General features: G+C 40.9%; 2 protein-coding genes across 8 annotated transcripts in view; one reads left to right on the top strand and one right to left on the bottom strand.

The window, feature by feature from the left end:
• birc7 (baculoviral IAP repeat containing 7) overlaps nt 1-9,567 on the top strand; it is a 29,090-nt gene extending 19,523 nt beyond the window's left edge. For 4 of the 6 annotated variants that reach the window (XM_057860822.1, XM_057860783.1, XM_057860806.1 and 1 more), the window contains exons 2-8: nt 1,284-1,853; nt 5,601-5,700; nt 5,800-5,881; nt 5,981-6,026; nt 8,251-8,460; nt 9,105-9,170; nt 9,245-9,567. In XM_057860822.1, the coding sequence (XP_057716805.1) occupies nt 1,313-1,853; nt 5,601-5,700; nt 5,800-5,881; nt 5,981-6,026; nt 8,251-8,460; nt 9,105-9,170; nt 9,245-9,444 (1,245 nt within the window). In that variant the 5' untranslated portion in view covers nt 1,284-1,312 and the 3' untranslated portion in view covers nt 9,445-9,567. Of the gene's footprint in view, nt 1-1,121; nt 1,209-1,283; nt 1,854-5,600; nt 5,701-5,799; nt 5,882-5,980; nt 6,027-8,250; nt 8,461-9,104; nt 9,171-9,244 lie in introns of all 6 variants that reach the window. The other 2 variants (XM_057860796.1, XM_057860788.1) reach the window with 1 other exon arrangement.
• Nucleotides 9,421-20,920, bottom strand: part of nkain4 (sodium/potassium transporting ATPase interacting 4) — a 69,819-nt gene continuing 58,319 nt past the window's right edge. The window contains exons 6-7 of one of the 2 annotated variants that reach the window (XM_057860836.1): nt 13,294-13,378; nt 9,425-11,774 (exon numbers count right to left, since the gene is read on the bottom strand). In XM_057860836.1, the coding sequence (XP_057716819.1) occupies nt 11,765-11,774; nt 13,294-13,378 (95 nt within the window). In that variant the 3' untranslated portion in view covers nt 9,425-11,764. Of the gene's footprint in view, nt 11,775-13,293; nt 13,379-20,920 lie in introns of both variants that reach the window. The other variant, XM_057860846.1, reaches the window with a different exon arrangement.

The raw sequence follows: 20,920 nt of genomic DNA on the forward strand, positions 1-20,920 counted from the left end.
ATCCAGGAATGCAAAAACTAAAAATTTGTCTTAAGACCACTCAGCATTGTCTGTCAAAATAAATAAATTAAATACAAGTGAAAATAATGTCTTCAGGGACCAGGGTATAACAAAAATAGATAAAAATGGAGCCTTCATTCAGGTAAAATACTACTGCTTTTGTCAACAAGCACAGCATCAACAAAAAATGAAAACTTTTTACTTTGTCTATGGTTACCGTATGATTATCTGGGGGGAAAAATGTCTGCATGGGCTGCAATTAAGGTCAAAGATAAGCAGGCACCTTAGCACAATGGCACTTACAGCTACAAATCAAGTCAGAAATCTTGGCGTAATTATTGACTCAGACCTAAAATTTGATAGCCATCTTAAGACCGTCACTAAATCTGCTTATTACCACCTCAAAAATATAGCCAGAATTAAGGCCCTTCTGAATCAACAAGACATGGAAAAACCTATGCATGCATTCATTTTCAGCAGATTGGACTATTTCAACGGTATATTTACAGGTCTTGATAAAAAATCAATCAGGAATCTGCATCTAGTACAGAATGCTGCAGCCAGAGTCCTCACAAATAAAAGGAAACTGGACATTACACCAGTTTTGAAATCGTTAAACTGGCTTCCAGTGAGTCAAAGGATAGACTATAAAATACTACTGCTCATCTACAAAACACTTAATGGCCTTGGACCAAAATACATGCTTGATTTGTTAGGTTCCTATGAAACATCAAGACCAGGGTTCACTAAATCCGGACCTCTATTTTTATCCATGAATAAATACATGAATATAATATTTTAAAAAATACAATAATGATTGATAACTAGAAAATACAATTTCCGGAGAAATTATGATGGTAGCTTTACTTTGATGATCAGTAAACACCTGATACACTTCCTGTTTATTTGTGGGCCTTTTGGAATCAAGTCCTGTTGATTTTGTGGCATTTTGGGGTCACTTCCTGTTGATGCAGCACATTTCAGCATGTAAATTAATGTAATAAATGTATTGCATTGTTTATGCTCCTTATCTTCATATGGTCATCAGCCGCGTTTCCCCTTAAGGGATTAAAATGTGAAAATATTTTATTTTAAATGTTTGGCATGATTTGTATTTAAAGGTGGAACAACATGGTATATTTTGACAGCTGATCAGTGAGTGACCAATGAGAACACATTCCAGCATTGGCTGTTTTTTTTTCCAGAATGTAGGTTCCCATAGCCAAGCATGCAGGCCCCCACAGAACATCGTATTTGAACTGGTGTGTGTCACTTTCTTTCAGTGTGTGCTCCACTATGGACCGCAGAAGTGATGTGGGGCACAGCACAAACAATAACAGGAATACCCTCATGCTCTACAATGACAGATGACAGAAGTACTATGCTGTACATTCTTGAGGAACCTCAGATGCGAAGAGAAGGCGAGAGGCTTCGAACATTTCAGAGCTGGCCAACGGATGCTCCTGTTACATGTGGAGATCTGGCCAAGGCGGGATTCTTCTTTCTTGGTCCAGGAGATAAAGTCCAGTGTTTCTGCTGTGGTGGTGTTCTAAGATGCTGGGTACAAGGAGACAGCCCGGCTGCCGAGCACAAGCGGCATTTTCCCACTTGCAGCTTCATACTGGGCCGAGCTGTGGGGAACATTCCACTGCTGAGCGGCTCTCCTGACTCGGTGGACGGACAGCTGTTGAGTCAACTTCAGAGGTTGACAATGGATGACCAGGGGACTGCAGGACAAGCAGTCTACCCAGAGATGGAGGGGGAGGATTCCCGACTCAATACCTTCCACAACTGGCCTACGGAGTCCTCAGTTCAGCCGGATGTTCTTGCCAGGGCTGGATTTTTCTACACAGGTGTTCATTGTCCTTTATCTGTTTCCCTACTATATTAAACGCAAAGCAACATTTGCATATCCACATCATTGGTTAAATATTTAGCTATGACCTAGCCAGTACTAGACTGACCTCTCATTGTGGGAGGTCATAATTGTCCTGCTGAGTCATGGTGTTGTGAAGAGAATATCCTGGACTAAACTGGGCAGCTAAAACAGTTAGGACATTCAGTAGCACTTTTTATGTAGCTGTGCACTTAGAAGTGCACAGATCTCTGCCATGATCAAATAATCCTTATTTGTAGCAGCACTACATTGTGCAATAAGGGTCACCAAACTTTTTAAAACTGAGAACTACTTCTTAGGGACCCTACAGATTCATGTTTGATACACACTTCAGAAATAACACAAATTTGCACAATTATCTTTAATTATATAGTGCCATATCAATGATGCCACAGATCTTGTTCATCTTTTTTCTTAATGAATATAACAGTGAAAGTATGAAATAAGGCAACACTTATCTAAAAAATCTCTGCAAGTGCTTACATATGCAAAAGATCACTTTTACAACATCACAATGTGTCATCAGGGGTGAGGTACTTTAAGAACAGGCCCTAGGCTACTCATTTGGTCATGGAGGCAATAAGCTTGGTGACCCTCGGCGTTAGATGTGGGTATCTTTTGGGTTTTCTCCGATATCGTTTACTACTCGGTGCTTTTTTAAACAGTCCTGGTGCTCAAACCATTCTACAGCAAAACAACGCTACAACAACACAAAGTTAAAAAAAAACTACTCTTTAAATTTACAGTGTCAAATTGAATACAACTATGAGTAAATCTTTCAAAATTATGAAAATGATTGAATCAGCCTCATTGTTGTCATGACTCTCTTGACAAGAGCACTTAATTTGCAAAACTGAAACGACACAAATATTTCGCATTTATGCTATGAAATGTCACACAAATGTAAACCACAAAGTGTTAATTTGAAGAGCAGAGCACAACTTGTAATGTATTGTACAAAAAAAAAAAAAAAAAGTTTAACTATCATTGCTGCCACTTCCCTGTAGATGTAAGCAATCAAAATTTTAATTCCACAAATGTGCTACATAACACTTGTATTAGGCGGCACGGTGGCCGAGTGGTTAGCACATGCACCTCACAGTTCTGAGATCAAGGGTCCAATCCCGGGCTCCAGCCTTCTTGTGTGGAGTTTGCATGTTCTCCCCGTACCTGTGTGGGTTTTCTCCGGGGACTACGGTTTCCTCCCAAAAACATGCTTGGTAGGCTGATTGAACACTCCAAACTGTCCATAGGTATGATTGTGTGCATGAATGGTTGTTTGTCTCATTGTGCCCTGCGACTGGCTGGCAACCAATTCAGGTACCCTGCCTACTACCCGTAGTTAGCTCGGATAGGCTCCAGCACCTCCGTGACACTTGATAAGCGGCATGGAAAATAAATGAATGAACACTTGTGTTACATGAAACAAGGGCAGAATTTACTTTAAGTTATAAGCCATGCTTGACCAAGCCACAAACAAACAGCATGAGGCAATGGTAGGAACTGCAGTTATATATTAGCTGTCAATGTTAGGTCGTCTTATTAGGAATAGCTTCATACAGTAGGTATTGTTGCTGTATGAACTCAAAACGTCATGTGATTTCATCTAAAGAACTGGGATTAGCTACACCAAAGCTCCACTAGGGGGGATAAAGCACTACAATTACTGTACAGGCAAGCAATTAGTGGACATGTATGCTCAGGCACCGAAATGAGACATTGAGATGTTCATTTTTATTTGGACCATTTATTGCTGGTTGCTTCGGAACCGGTACCAAATTGATACCGGGTTTCGGTACTCAAACCTTACTGGCATACGCACATACTCATACACCGTACAATCTTGACTCGTGAAATACCACGTCATTTTGCAACGTGAAAAAAGTCAACCTTATCCACCTCAGCACCAAAATCTGAATAGAACTCTTTTCCATTTTGATCACCTTCTACAAGATGGATGGAAATTATCCTAATTATTTTTGTTAAATTCTAAAAAAAAAAAAAAAAAACGATGGCAGTAGTAGTAATAGTTGTTTTGTTGTTACAGTGATGCAGCCCCAAATTGTTCTAAATAAGTGAATTTCTCTTTGGTTAATGCGGACTTTTCTGCAAGAAATATTACAATAAAGTAGTAAAGGTTAAGAATTAAGAAATTCTAGTATTCATATAAATGCAAAATATCGTTGGGCTGTTTTTTTTTTTTTTTTAAGTCACTTAAACACACACCAGTTTTATTGTTTTTCTGTATTCATTGGCAGTTTTAGATATGTTTATATGTTTATGTTATTTTTAAATTATACTTTATACAGATTACCTTGTTTTTAATGAACGCTCAAGCCTTTTTACAGCTATGCTACTGCTTTGTAATGTTGGTCAAATCAAATTTATTTCTATAGTCCTGTTGATGGTTTAGTTTAAAAAAATATATATATCAACAACCAATGGCATACACAAACACGCGTTCAAAAATTTATATTCACACTTATGGAATCTTCAATGAACATAAGTCTTGGAATGTGAAATGTCTATAGTAGGGATGGGAATCGAGACCCGGTTCCTAAACAGAACTGGTTCCCTGCATTTCAATTCCATGGAGTTTTTTGACAGTTTATCTAATGATTATCTTATTGATTCCAACCAGTATGATTTATGTCACGTACTCCACACATGCTGCACACATTTGATTCAGCAAGTAAGCCATACAGTAAGACAGACAGTACATGATAACTCTAAGAGGGATTTCTCACAAAGTACAATATGAAGGGAAGTCAACAAGTAATTTTGCATTGAATTTCACAGGACAGGTCATTATTCATGAGACTACTTAAAGAAATGGTGATTTTTCCCAAAAAGTCTATTAATGAAATATAACATATATGCATCTAAAATGATCCTAAACGATTTTATTAGCAATTTTAATACTCCTGTTAGAAAGGTTCCTTGGGTATTCGTTCGCTCCCATAGCAACCAGTCAGTTACTTCCTGTTATTGTCCTACGTCACACGCGCTGCGTATTGTGGGACCGAGAATAGGCGTAAGGTGCGCATTTCGAGCAGAGTCTGGCCACCTGTTAATCTGTGTGCGTCCATGAACGAATGTAAGTATTTCCTCTTCATGTCATAAAGTTCTTAAGATAAGTTAGAGCCGTTATCCGCGCGGCCGTTTCATGTTTTTACTGTTACGTCGGATGGTTGCTCTCGCTCATCCTCGCTGCGTCGAGGAGAGCATTGTTTACATTATATTCGCGTTGCACATTTGTGTTAAGAGGGAATGTGTTAGTTTAGCATCTTAAGATGATATTGTACATCCATATGAGGGCAAAGTGCTTAGTTTTCGCCACTTTTATGGCCAAGATGACCGCACGTGCACGCAGCGTGCTTCCGGGTTGTGCGTGTGCACTCGCGCCCCCCTACCTTTGTGTTCATTATACTGTGCGAGTCATGTACGTGTGTTATTGACTGCTTTACAGTCAATTGGCATTGTTTATTGCATCAGCACCAATATGATATAATTTTCTTTCCTTTCAGAACCACAAATACAGTATACCCACACATTCCAGTCTTCCTCCACACACATACAAATGCATCAACATCTTTCTATGTTCTCATCTGCTCATTGAGTGATTCTCATATCAAGTTGCCTGTATGTAGTTTCGATCAGGTTTAATTGCTTAAAGGCTTTTGCCACGGATCTCTGCTATCAGGTCACGGCGACAATGTCAAGTGCTTCTACTGCGATGGGGGGCTGAGGAACTGGGAGCCGGGAGATGACCCCTGGCAGGAACACGCAAAGTGGTTCCCACGGTAACAACATCATCATCTCAATGCTTAATCTACATCATGTATAAAATGTATTTTATGCACGCACAGCAAGTGAAATAATGCTTTTGTGTCATTCTTCAGGTGTGAATTTCTAGTCCAATCAAGAGGACAGGAATATATTAACAACATCCAGGACGCTCATTTCCATCTGAGCGAGACTGTGGTGAGGCCCGTTTTTTGTACCTATTTGGTATTCTGCACCCATTATCATCATTAATCAGTAAGTCATTTATTGAGTTCTAAACCTATTTTAATTCACCAGGTTGGCTCACAGGCATCCACGGGCCGAGAAATTGGCTCCAGAAATGGTATGAAACGTTTTCAGCAAAAACAAGGGGAGATGTTTGTTCTTCTGCTTACTTGACAACAGTAATCTGCATACATGGTCAAAACAAAACCAAAAAAAAAGAAAAAAATGTGCTGCCTTTTTGTTCACACTAATGGAGGGAAATAGGGCTGCACTGCAACATGTAACCAGTCAAGAGTAAATAATGGCCGCAGGCAGTTGATTGAATGATTTGGATCACAGCCTGGTGCCACTTTTGTTTGGATTTTACAAGAGCACGGAAGAGGGGGGGAAAAGAACTGTGCAGACTGTTGAGGGGAATAAACACTGTAAATTGCACGTGGAATTACCTGAGCTGTTTGCAGCAATTAGGTGGAATGAATGTGGATGATTTGACAAAAAGACCATTTTAATGTATCTTAGAAGATATATTGAAATGTGTGGTTGCCAATAACTGATTATTCAAAATATACAAAGAAAAAAGACTCCTGCCATTTTGAAGATTATTTTAGCATGGTGACTCGTTAAGACTAAAGAGTTTAAAGATTGAACTGTGGACCTTTAGCTTGGTACACAGATACTGACCTACAGAACTAGCCACTCCTGCAACTGCGCTACTGTCATCCTATTGTATAAAATATTGTGTGGTTTACATGCGATAACTGACACTTTACGCGACACATGAACATGTGACTGTAACAATACTGACCTGTTGGAGGCAGCGTGGTCTGATAAATAACGTAATAGAACAAGACATGAAAGACGCAATGGCGTACCGCAAGCAACACGTCACTTCCACTCATTAATATTCATGACATTAGCTACTGTTGCTAAGTAGGGACAAGCCACCGTTTGTCCCTAATAGAAAATGAATGGAAATCGTGTACGAAGGATATGTTTACAGAGCTAAACCTACCAATTCTCCCCGAAAATGATGTGCCTGGTGCCAAATTCACTGGCAAAGATGTGGAAGAACATAAAAATGTTCAGTTAAAGAGATGCCTTGGTGTCGAAGGCTGAAAAAGACGAAAAAAAACGAGCCGACCTAAGCATAGCTTTAGCTTTTTTATCGACGCGACTGACAATGACATTCTCCTGTTTCAACAAGCTATCCTTTACCATCAGCGCTGTCTTTCTTATATACCCTCTGGTTGTCCTACGTCTCTTACCATTCTTGGGGGTAATTTAGTTAGCTTTGTGTAGCGATCGCAAATGCTACTCAGTGACAGCCAACGAACACTTTAGATTTTTTCATTGATAACACATCTTAATTCTATAATTTATTTACACTTCCCCCATACTAAAGTTGTTATATATATATAACAGAAACGGTAACAGTGGCAGTCAGATACCATTGTAATTCTTTTCAGGTCATTCATTGTCAGACAGAAGCAGTACGGCACGATGTTACGCTAAAAAAATAAGTTAAAAATATAAAAATGGCTTACCTCTTTGTCCTCTGAAAGACCATGCCAACCCAACATAATGTTTACTGCATATGAAATGTGAATGGATTCACTGAGCTGGTGTTAAAGTCCACGCAAGTTGATTCGGTCTTCTCATTTTTTCCTCCCGAGTTTTTGATTTCCGGAAACGTATGAAGAAAACATCCTTCATGTGTCGTAATGTCTAGAGTCGTTTCTACAAGTTCCAAAAAAGCGATGCGTGATCGGCATGTTCGTTTTTGAAAGATTACCGGAGAAAAGTAGCACAAATTACGTTGTGTCTATGAGAGGGCGGGTCTATAATGTCCCACTTCGGCTTTACTTCCGCTTTACGATGCGACGTCACGGTCTAAGAATAGCCTGCGTGCGGTACGCCATTAGGACTGTTATCTTTTCTGGTGATGACATTGCAGTTGCAAACTCTACTCAACACAGTGAGTTCCTTCTCTATCTGTGAATTGCATTAATAACGGAGTCTGTACTTCAGCTAAACTCACCGTTGATGTCACTCATTAAAACGGTATTGAACAGGTTGAACTTTTACAGTTGTCAACCATCAACAGCTTTTTCAGAGGATTGGGAGAAAACGTTAGTCTGAGCACACACACAAAGCAGGACTATCGCGGAGGATAATATTTTAAAGAGAACCAAGAATCAAACATGTTTGCCATTGTACGTGAGGAAGAAAAAATTGTCAAACTTGAGCCGATTGTTGGTATGTGTCTATCCAGCTTCAGCCATCTTGTCTAAAGTTTCAACATCAGTTAAAATCTGTACCTGACTGGTTTTTGTCATCTCCAGGAGTGGTCGGTGGTTTGGCAGCGTCATCTGTCATGCTCTCCCCAGTGGTGCAGAGTGTAATCCAAATGGGCTTTGAAGCCAGCCTGGTAGAGAGTCTGGTCCAGACCAAATACCTTTTGACTGGCCAACACTACTTGCATGTGTCTGACCTGGTCTGTGATGTGCTACATGCCGAGGAGGAAGACAGACAGAGAAGGCCACAGAGCAGAGGTAATATTTTCGAGCTGCAAAAACATTCTTTGCACTTTATCACTATTCCTCTTTAATGGAATCTAAGAGTGATATGACCAGAAAAGCTTGTTGGTAGAGAACACAATGAAGGAATGATTAACATACCATGTGGCTGTGTATAGCGTGGTAGCTCCCTTCGATTCTTTTGGCACTATTCCATAGTGATAGTTTGCAGTCGTTCTTTCGGGTACTGCAAAATTGAGCATGTGGCATTCTGTTCTTATATTATTATTATTTACTACTATATTAGGTGTGGGCCTGACTATGTCCCCAGATTTTATGAATCCTGTAGTAGTGTTGTTTAGATGTTTAGATATCTAGCAAGATAATCACCTTTAAATCAATCAGATTTCAATGCACAGACACTTGTAGTGTAAGGCCACCATAGTGTGTTCAGGGAGCTTAAAATGCGAGTTCATGGAAGCTGGGAGTAAACTGGAGAACTTGCAGAAAACCCACACAAACACTGGGAGAACATGCAATCTCTAAACGGGAAAACTCAAGCCGACATTTGAATACTGAAACCTTTAGAACTATTGAGGCATAAATGCAAACCACCTGCCCAGTATGCTGCTTCTATTAAGCAATGACCATCTAAATGGTATTTTATGACTTTATAACAGAGCATGATGGGAGGCTACGCCCTGGTGCTGGGGACGTGAGGACACTATCACCACTGGGAGAGAAAGGTCAGAGGAGTCTTTCAACTAACGTTTGAGCATACGGAATTTCCCTTCTTGCATGCTTTATCTTGTTTGAACAGAGAGGGAGCCCAGTCCCGAAGAGCTTTTGCGGCAGCTACAGGAGGAGAGGACTTGCAAGGTCTGCATGGACAAGCTGGTATCCATTGTGTTCATCCCCTGTGGTCATCTGGTGGTGTGTGGTGACTGCGCTGCTAGCCTGCGTCACTGCCCCATCTGCAGAGCCGTAATCAGAGGCAGTGTTCGTGCCTTCATGTCCTGAGAAAGCGTTGGGATGCAATCCACAGCCTGCGTGTCAAACAAGCACTTCTTTCTCATATGTTACTGGTTTAGTTAGCAGTTACTAAATAGAATCTATAATAAATATTTCAAGCTCCTCAGAAAAGGTGTGGTGAGTTTAATGTGGATTTTGCAAAGAATTTTAGATCATAACAAGCGGCAAGATACAAGAACACATTCTTTTATCATGATACTTATTCACATGAACACAAAGGCTAGTTGTGGAAAAATACAGATTATATTGGGTTTGGGCAACACTGGGTACAAACAGACAGAGAGAAAGAAATAGAAAACACTTTTTATACCCCAAAAAATAAAATGCCAACAAAGATGTGCCATCTTTTCAGTGGAATCCAGCATACAAATAAGCAGTTTTAAGAAGCTGTATTGCACCAAGAGGAAGTAGTAAATTTCAGAAAGATTTATTCCCAATACTGACACAAAATGAGATTTACAAACACGCACACACATGCTATAGATTTGAGCAGTGATTCCCAACCAGGGTGCAGTGGCATGACATGAGAAATTACCCAGTTTCCCCAATTTGTCTGAAAATTGGTTTGAAATAAACACCAGCATATTTGCTCATTAAATGGAAAAAAGGTACAGCAAACTAGCGTAGGTTGCCGTTCATACACTAGGTCAAGTCATGGCTTCCAGCCTATATATCAGATGAGTACAATTAAAAAGACCCAGATTTCACATAGTAAATCAATTTGTGAGTAAACTGAGATAATCGATATTTCAGTGTTCATACTTTATTCCAATGTTAAACATGTGCCTTAGCTTAATTAAGGTGTGTTGAACAATAACTCGCTATAGAGTTCATTGTATGGTTTGGAAGTAAACATTGGGATAAGATGGTTTTGAGACCACCAGGGAATGAGAAAATTTAAGAAATCTGACAATCAGCTGCCAAGAATAGATCTGTGAATAGAGAAAAAACAAGTATGGTCAACATCCTTATTCCTAACTCTTTTGATCCTGAAGCTTCATGCGATAAATGTGTGAAGCGTCAAAACATTTGTGCTTCAGAGGTCAAGAAAAACAAAACCTTGAATGGTCAAATTTTTAAAAAGTGCGCTGAAAGCGTTTGAGCATAAAATAATTTGCAGTATAAAATAACATTACATTTGCTATTGCATCTGACTTAAAAAAAAAAAAAAAAAAAAAAAAAAATTCAACACAGTATTACTGTATATGGAAAAATCATTTCTGCTCTGGTACATGGACACAGAAAACACCAGAGGGCAGTAAGGCAACAGTGGAATTGTCTCCCACGACAAAGAAAAGTGCTTTTCAAGTATGAAACGCCTTTGAAAAAGAACAAGTACTGTATAAGGTAGACCAACTGATTAGTGGTCTGGCTCCACTGTTATTTTGATACACACATACTGATGTATAGATAGATAAACGTGCGGTTTTTAACATTAAAAACAACCAACTGAGCACAACAGCCATGGTTCAACTATTGCCATGCATTTTCCCTCTCTCAATTATTCCACGATCTAACAGTCGTTGAAATTAGTTAACAATAGGCTGAGAGTCTACGTACAGTATTGACCCCATGTACATGTTCCAGCATTCCCCCCCCCCGCAAAAACAAATTCAGCAACTTGGCTATGGGAGAAAATAATCACAGAGTAAGTCCAGAAATAAAAGTAACATGCCATAAATTAAGCATTTTTGATCATTTAGATCAGACTAAATTCATTTTTCTGCCAACCCTAAAATATTTACATTGTCTAATTTGATGCTTGTCCCTGCGACTGGGTTCCTTTTGCCTGTGTATGTGTTAAGACAAAGTGAACAGGGATTGCATAATGGTTTGTTCTTTCCACTGTGGTTAAGCACCACAGACAGAATCTGAACCAAAATGGCAATGTCATGCAAAACAACTGTAGCTTGAATTAAGACTCACTGGATATTCTTGGGCTGGTAGATGTTAGGCTGTTCTATACGGCTGTATTAATGGAATAACCACAACGCCCCAGCAAATACAAATGCAATACAAAAACATTTACCAAAAGTTGCTTTAAAACACCCTGTGAGGTTTGTGCAGCTTGGAGAATGAATGAATGAATGAATGCTTGAAAACAGACATTGGAGATTGATAAAATTGAGACAACAAAACAGGTGTATTTTCCAAGCAGCCCACCAGTGAGTGCTATGTTAGAAGTACTTAAAACAGCAACGTGAGAGAAGAAGGAAATTCTGGCACGTCCGAAAATCGTAGGACGAACAGCTGGGTCAAACTGCGGCAAAAAATGTCAACGTCACTTCTCAGCATGACGGTCTTCTATTTACGTAGACCTGGAGAGAAAACATGGAAACACTTTGAAAAGGAGAAGCCTACGCTTTTCTACATGCCATCAAGCTTTAATACCAAAGTGCCTCCTACTTTTTAAGGACACAAAAGTGATGGGACTATTGGCTACTCAGCTGTTGCCCAGCCAGGTAGGCATGTATGGCTACCAATGAAACTAGTTCCCTTGTCGTTATTGATCATGTGACCGCTGACTTAAGTGGTAGGATGAATTCTGATCTGTTTCGGACATATTTGCTGGTATTCAGCCAAATGCTTCAGAACTAGTCACCAGTGGGCAATGAGGGGATGTACATTACAAAAGCAACTAAATTAAAAAAAAAAAAAAAAAAAAAAAAAAAATACTTGTATTATACAGTGGTACCTGAACATACGATCGCTTCAACATACGATCTTTTCGACATCCGACGTAAAATTTGACTCACCATTTGTTTCTACATCGGACGAGATGCTCGAAATACCACGATTTATGCCAGCGTGGCTGTTCCTTTGTTTTCCCGCAAGACGGACGCACGGCGGATTTTCTTGTGAGAGAAATCAGCAAGTGTTCCAAGAAAGTGCGTGTGGTGAAAAAAAGGAAAAAGTGTGACGCTTAACATTGAAATGTAGATGGAAATAGAAAAATATGAGCGTGGTGTGTTTGTCCGTAAACTGGCTTGATATTACGGCTGTAGAATGTCTACGATCTCGACGGTCCTCCACCGACCTCTGTTCGCCAGTCTTTATAAGTTAAGGTAACAATTACTATTGTTGTAACATCGACAAGGAAGTTGCCAGCTTTGTCAGGTTTTTAATCATTTATTTCAGAACTTGTGCAGCACAACACGCCTACTGTCCCCGCAGTTTACTCCAAAAACAACAGGGCATTCTACCGCACACTCCTATCTCACTGTGACGTCAGCCACGCGATGCAATCAGGTACAGCACGCAAAACACATACGCCACATTAGAACCCGATTTGTTACATTATTACAGGAATTATTATTATTATTATTCCAATTTTTATTGATGATTTATTTTGTTTTGCTATGTGTAACTGCCATTTGTCATGGTACCAGCAGTATTTATGAAGGATTTAGCGTAGGTTTTCTGGCTGTGGAACAAATTAATGGAATTATAATGTATTCTTATGGGAAAATCCTGCTCGACATACGACCATTTCGACTTACAAACAAGGTCCTGGAATGGATTAACTTCGTATGTGGAGGTACCACTTTACCAGAGTCCAAATTCCCGATTCTGTGTGAGCATTGAGCAACCATAATTTTCTTTCATCATTCTCTCTAAAAAGGGTACCGGACAAGATTTTTTTCTGATAGATGAGTATTTTGGGAAAGATGGAATGTCTAACCGTGAAGTAGGGATGCAAACTTGATGTTAAAACGACAAATTTATGCAACCAATAAAAAGAAGGGGAACATTCACATGGGCCTGCTCTTTGTTTCCTTTAGAAAACTTGGATGCACACATACACATATGGATGGCTGACATAACATCCGTACTTACAAGGAAACTGGCATTAGGAGGAGATGAGATGGTTTCTCATTTACATGGTAGAGTGGGAATGGCTCAAATCCACCAATAAAATCAACTGAAAACAAAAAAAATCAAAATCATGACTTATGGAATGACTTAAAAACACAAATAAAAGAAGAAAGATCACAATAAATAATGGAGTGACATGCAAACAGCAGAAACAGATACAGGTAGACAGCAGAGGATTAGGAGCAAAATTCAGTGGTGCCTTGAGATATGAGGGACCTGACTAATGAGTTTTTGACACACGAGCATACAAGCAAGGTCATGCAACAAATTACAATTGTCTGTCAAGAGATATTTTTAGTGGCTCAAATCCTTCCTCCAACCCTAAAAAAAGAATACTAAAACATAACATTTTCTTTAATCATTGCATTTGCTTTGAGTCGGATGGAGTACGGAAACAGGTGCAAGCCATTCAGCTGTCAAAACAACCAACATTTTTATCGCTAACACACAGAGGTGACCTTGGCTGCACGGCAAAGGCTCAACACGCTCGGTTGACTTCCTCACTTTAAAGGTCAGGCTAGAGGTGAGGTGCTGATTCACAAGCCACGACTTTGTCAGAAGGGAGAAAAAAATTGCTGCTGATTGTGCAGTTGACGCTAAGAGACATGTTGGAGATGAAAGAACAGCCTCTGTGATGTTTATGAGCTACAAAGGCACAAAAGGGAGGGAGCAGAGTAATGGAGGAAGTCACACTGTAGTTTGACTGACAGGAGACCAGAGATATTAGGTTAAAGTGGCACATAAAACAGCTTTAAGACTAAGAGCGCAAACACCACATGGAAAGAACAATGGATACGGACGATAACGTGATGTGTAAAAGCACAATTCAAACAACATCTTCCGTTCTCTATGATAAAACGGGCAGATACATCCTGCAAACCCAACTCTGATGGGGGAAAACACACATGACCATCATGGAAACTACAGTCAGGCCAGATCAGGTCCATCCTGATAAGAAGAGACTGTGGTGGTCTGTTGAATACTGATAGCTTTGCAGGATGAGGGCCAGAAGTCACAGGGATCTACAAGAGGGGCCTGGCCCTTTCCTCTGTGACTGTTTTATCAGTCCATCACACACTTACATTCTGCTTGTTTCAGTAACCATGATGTTCTCTTTGAAGCAACCCTAGTGCTTTGATAAAAATGTGAAGACAATGCACTGACATAATAGAAATAAAGCAAAACCTCAAAGGTCCAACAGATTTAATATTGCATCATTTGAATTTTTTTTTTTTTTTGCATTTGCTACGAAGTATCTACATGACCAATTTGAAACACAGTACTTTTAAAATACATGTTAGCAATGTTACTTGAGTGTGCTATCTTGCAGTACAAGACCACGCATATGGGACTGTCACTATACTGAGAACCCATTTTAGGTTTCTATTTAAATGTCTCTGAATCTGTGATCCACCCAAAATGTGCCTGAGGTCTCGACCCACCAGTTAAGAATTACTGGTACTGCAGTATATACTCTAATTATGTGCCAAATACTAATCGGATAGAGCAATATAACAATTTAAAATTATATGTACACCGTGTACTACTTGCCAGCTAATCGCAGGGTAATTATTGACAAATAATTCACACTTAAATTCACACCTATAAATAATTCATACCCTCCAATTCACAAAATTTGCGTGACCTTCGAATGAGGGAGAACTGCTTGCATCACTCAAGCATAACAAAAACTCCCAAGCTCAAACTTATCAGGCATTTGTACTAACCACCACACCGTGTCAATGTGCCATCCTGAAAACTTAACAGTGAAAGCGCTTTGGCACCTTAATGACCTGAGGACAAGGGGCCACATGCCAATCCTTCCAGTTTCACAGTTGTGGTGTGGAGGATTTTCTGAGACGTGACTCAGCACATAGGGCAGCAAATATAATTTGCAGACAAGCTAATGTGAGCTTATCCTGGCGCTCGGCGGTGCAACTCCCTGACCTACTTTATAAAGAGGATTTTCCCCACCACTTGCGCTGACGGTGTGTCTGCCTGTCGCTGATAAGTCTGTGTAAAGATTCACACGGTCTCAGCCACATTTGAGACTAACACGCACGTATATACAGTATATACACATACACACATATATATGCATAAACACCACCCCACATGCGTTTATATGGTATATATAGGGGGACAAATTCCTCAAACAGGCCCGGTGGTGGTTTACATGGACTACCCTTTCCTGAGGTTGTAAGAGCTACGAAAGTGAAACCAAAGTACTCCAAAAAATCTGAATTTGTTTTTAGCTCTCTTCAGATCTCAGATACACCCTTTAGAACTCGATACACAGGCCACTAACTAAATGGTGGTTTTTGAGGACAGGACAATTTTGACAGAAACGTGGTTTGTGGGGTCTTTATTTTTGTAAATTTATTGGGACTTTAAAAGTACAGCTCATTAACATAAAAACACACCTGACAGAAATAGTTATTAGCGGGACATCCACATAAATAAGTTAAAATGCCCCAAAATCAACAGGAAGTTATGCATTTATTTTCCGTTTTTCCTGTGGCAGCAGCATTCTGGAAGGATTTTGAAAAGCATGTTTGTGAAAGAACCAGACATACTATTGATTTTAACCGAGAAGTAATAATTGCATATTTGAAACTGATGTGAATCTTGAGTTACTTGGAAAATTTTATTTGCACAAAATGGTTTCCAAATCCACACAATAATTTTCAAATATTTCTTGTAGAATTTAACTCTTATACATATACTCTTCAGCATAAAGGTTCTTGCTCCCTTTTAAAAGTCAAATTTAATGATTTTAGAGACATCTTTAATTTCTTAAAAATATCATTCAAGATCAAAACACATTGTCACAACAATTTCTCATGAAGAAAAGGATTTTTCTTTTCTCCTGTAATGTGCGATTCGACGGCTTTGACCCCCATCGTTTTAAACAAAAAGTCTTTTTGCAGACTTTGCACTAGGGATGGGAACCTCTGATCTAACGAAACGGTGATACAACAATGGGTCAGCAAATCATTCTACGATATTCTACAAGAGAATAGGAATGACTTTATCACTAGTAGACCGCCAATCCGTTTAAAGTGGGAGGGCGGCAGCGAATGAACCGTTCATTCGCTGCCACCCTCCCACTTCAAACGGATTGGATGTCTGATGCTGTCAGTTGTAGCCAATCCCAGGCAACGAGTTCATTTTGGGGAATTTGTCGACATTTCCTGTTGATTTTTGGTCAATTTCTATTCCTGTTGAGGTATTCACGGGTCCCTTCCTGTTGATTTTGGGGCATTGGCCGGTCACTTCTGGTTGAGTTTGAGTTATTGAAAAGGAAGTGACTCAATATCAACAGGAATCCATCCATCTACTTCCTCCCGCTTATCCGAGGTCAGGTAGCGGGGGCAGCAGCTTCAGATGGGAAGCCCAGACTTCCCTCTCCCCAGCTACTTCATCCAGCTGTTCTTGGGGGATCCCAAAGCGTTCCCAGGCCAGCCGGGAGACATAGGGTCGCCCAGAACACGCACCAAAGAGGCACCCCGGAGGCATCCTAATCAGATGCCCGATCCACCTCATCTGGCTTCGCTCGATGTGGAGGAGCAGCGGCTTTACTCCGAGCCCCTCCCAGATGATGGAGCTTCTCATCTAATGTCTAAGGGACAGCCCGGACACCCTATAACTGTACGGAGGAAACTCATTTCGGCCGCTTGTATGCGGAATCTTGCTCTTTCGGTCATGACAACAGACAACACAGCTCGTTACAATAGGTGAGGTTAGGAACGCAGATCGACCGGTAAATAGCGAGCATCACCCTCGGCCCAGCTCCCTCTTCACCACGACGGACCGATACAGAGTCCGACAGGAAGTGACCTGTAAATGCCCTAAAATGGACAGGAAATGACCTGCAGATTCGCACAAAAGGCAGTGAATGCTCTGTTTTTAGTGCTATTGAGCTAACGTAGACACAATTCTAATGGACGATTTTGGTAGCAACTTCGTCTTTCCTTTCTTTTTCTTCATTTAAATAAAAAAATAAAACTGTGACACCATTTTAAAACAAGATATCAATTCTGGATGGGAGTATATTCATAACCTTTTGGACCACAAAGCAAGGCCGGCCCAGCCTATATGCAGACTATGCAGCTGCTTAGGGCCACCACTAGGGGGCCCCCAATCTGGCAACCGCATTTTATACGTTGTTAATAGAGCATCGTGAATAATGTGGTGCGCATTGCCGTTTATCTATGCAAACATCCATTTTCTTGTCATTACAATCTGGCATCATGGGGAGTGACGTTGAACCTGCTTTGCGATGACTGGTAATCACACTTGCTTGGAAAATAGATGCACGAATATGTCGAAGAGAATTTATCCTTTGGAGCAGAGAAACGAAAGAAGAAAAGAAACAACAGTATCATGGTAATAGAGCATGTTGTTGAAGTTGTTGTTGTGCAAGGCACTCCAGCTTGAACGTTGTTGTCAGCTGAGCTTGTCAATATGTCGTACCGGTTAATTGCTATTAGCCGCAGGGCGAAGGCCCGGAGCGAAACAAGTAAAGCCGAGTTGTCACCTGTCGGCAAAGGCAAATGTACGGCTTCTGCTGATTGTAGTAAAACGAAGTATTGGCACAATATGCATTCAGACTGTACAGCGATAGGCTACATCTACACTAGGATGAATAATGGCCTTAAACGTGTAATTACTCGGACTATACCACATGTCGGCTACATACACTAGTATGAATTAGTTGTTAGACGGTTAATGTCGGCGGGTACCCGCCGCTTACGCGCCGCCTAATATGGACTGCTGTCACCGTACAACATAACGATATTCAGCAAGGGACATCATTGCGTCGCTGTTTTTAGTGTGGCATGACAGCATCGTAAACAATGGAGGCGGACGATCACGACGTGGCATTCCTGCTCTTTTTTTCCCACACATTTTTCTTGAACCTTCAAACTACTAATAATATGCTTCAATTCAGCGCCCATTTGGGGTCCTCCCATCGCGGATGAGGTGGAGATGAGCGTTCTTTACAGAGCTCGTCTCACGAGTTGTCTCCGATCAGCCAGCTGCAGGGCTGGCCCCTCCCCACTTAATGCCGACCAAATGCCGGGGGGGGCTTAAACGCACCTTAAACGAAGTGTGGAAAGTTAGTCGGCAAAATACCCTGTAGAAAATTATCTGTCCTAGTGTAGACGTAGCCATAGTCATTTCATTTATATCGGACATTATTATCCAGTAGTATGTCATGTATCAGCCTACGGTGAATCTACTTAATTAGTTGCGCACTCCCCACAGTACACAGTTGACGAATATTTTCCTGGGCTGAATTTTGTTCCATGTAATCATATTTTGTACTCTGGATGATTCAAAGGAGCTATTGAGAAGTATCTTGGAATTGGAGGTGGAGTGTCGTCCTCGTCACAAGATGATGATTTCCCCAAATGTAGAATTCAATGTAATGCTTGGCAATATCGTGTACATAGTTATGAGATCAAGAATCAAGAAAGATTCACATAAAGTTACAATTTTAATACATTTTTACAAAAATATGGGCCCCTTGGCATTATTTTGCTTAGGGCCCCCAAATGGCCCTGCCACAAAGTATCATGTAGGCAATGACAGTGAGACCTGAAAGGGCCTGATTGGCAGGAACCCCCCCCCATCAGAACCCGAGCGGTGTTCTGTTATTGAACTTCTGTGCTCGGCACGGATTGCCCCAACGAACACCATGTTCAAACATAGGGGATTCCATATGTGCACTTGGCACCAGGGTGGCAGATCGATGATCGACTTTGCTGTCGTGTAATCGGATTTGCGGCCGCGTGTTTTGGAGACTTGTGTGATGAGAGGGGCGGAGATGTCAACTGATCACCACCTGTTAGTGTATTGGCTCTGATGGGGGGGGGAGATGATGGCCAAACCTGGCAGGCCCAAACGTATTGTGAGGGTCTCCTGGGTGAGATCTGCTCTGAGTTCCTAAAGGCTCTGGATGTTGTGGGGCCTTCATGGCTGACACTCCTCTACAACATCACAACAGTTAGGGTTGGACTGCGCCAAGGTTGCCCTTTGTCACAGATTCTGTTCATATTTTAATGGACAGAATTTCTTGGTGCAGCTGAACTGTTTAGGGTGTCCGGTTTGGTGGCCTCTGCATTGCATATCTGCTTTTTGCAGACGAAATGGTGCTATTGGCTTCATCAAGCCGTGACCTCCAACTCTCAATGGAGCGGTTCGCAGCCGGGTGTGAAGCAGTCGGGATCAGAATCAGCATCTCCAAATGCAAGACCAGGTTCCTCAGTCGGAAAAGGGTGGTGTGCCCTCTCCGGGTCGGGGATGAGATCCTGCCCCAAGTGGAGGAGTTTAGGTATCTTGGGGTCTTGCTCACGAGTGAGGGTAGGAGGGAGCGGGAGATCGACAGGCGGATCGGTGCATCGTCTGCAGTGATGTGGACTCTGCACCGGTCCGTAGTCGTGAAGAAGGAGTTGAGCCAAAAGGCGAAGCTCCCGATTTACCGGTCAATCTACGATCCTACCCTCACCTACGGTCACAAGCTGTGGGTCATTACCAAAAGAACAAGATTGTGGATACAAGCGGCAAAAAGAAGTTTTCTCCGAAGGGTGTCCAGACTTTCCCTTAGAGATTGGGTGAGAAGCTTGGTCATCCTGGCGGGACTCGGTGTCGAACCGCTACTCTAAATTCACTCCTCACCATCTCTGCATATTCCCGCACACTTCTGCAACCACAAATACTCAGGAAATAGCGTCATAGCGTCTACTCAAGTCACTGACATATACTGAGGTTGCGGACATCGTACTGTATAACATATATAAATCCCAAACGCTCATATTTAGTGCACAGCCATTAATAAAACAAATACATACCAGACTACAGTGATTTCCCCCGGCATTAAACACATTGTCTAGAAACCTAACTGACTGCAATTTTCCATTGAATTTAAGACTAGTTAACACTGTGGGAAAGGTTGCACAATTCTGCAATTTGTCATAGTCACCGTGACTTGTGTCCTGATGCATCATTTCAAATCTCAACCCTCTAGCTCGAAGTAAATTCCCAAAATTAGGAGTTAGGCCTCAATTTATAGCCAAACCCTGTGACCTTCAACACTTCAGAAGGTCACACAATTCTGTAATTTGTCATAGTCACAGTGAGTTATGCCCTGATGCGTCATCTCAAATGCCAACCTTCTAGCTCAAAGCAGCATCCCAAATTTAGGATTTAGGCCTCAATTCACAGCCTAACACTGTGACCTTCAACACTTGGGAAGGTCAAACAATTCTGTAGACTTGGATTATCCCAATTTTAAATTTAAGCCATTTTAAGACTTTTTACGGACCTGCAGGAACCCCGACATATGAATTACAAAAAAATATATATTTGTACATTGAAATATCTCAGCAACTTTCCTGAATTGAACCTAAATGATTTGAAAATTTTCAAGTGCCTCATGTGATGTTATTTCAAGTAAGTGTAGTATCGTGTGCATTTTATTTTTGTGTTATATCGTTTACTCTTCTGCATGCATGCATGCATATACTTATTGGAATGTTTTGCACAGTAGTTAATTTGTGCTGTCTGTTTTGCATTGAATGTT

The sequence above is a fragment of the Corythoichthys intestinalis genome, chromosome 2, assembly GCF_030265065.1.
Source record: "Corythoichthys intestinalis isolate RoL2023-P3 chromosome 2, ASM3026506v1, whole genome shotgun sequence".
NCBI lineage: Eukaryota > Metazoa > Chordata > Actinopteri > Syngnathiformes > Syngnathidae > Corythoichthys > Corythoichthys intestinalis.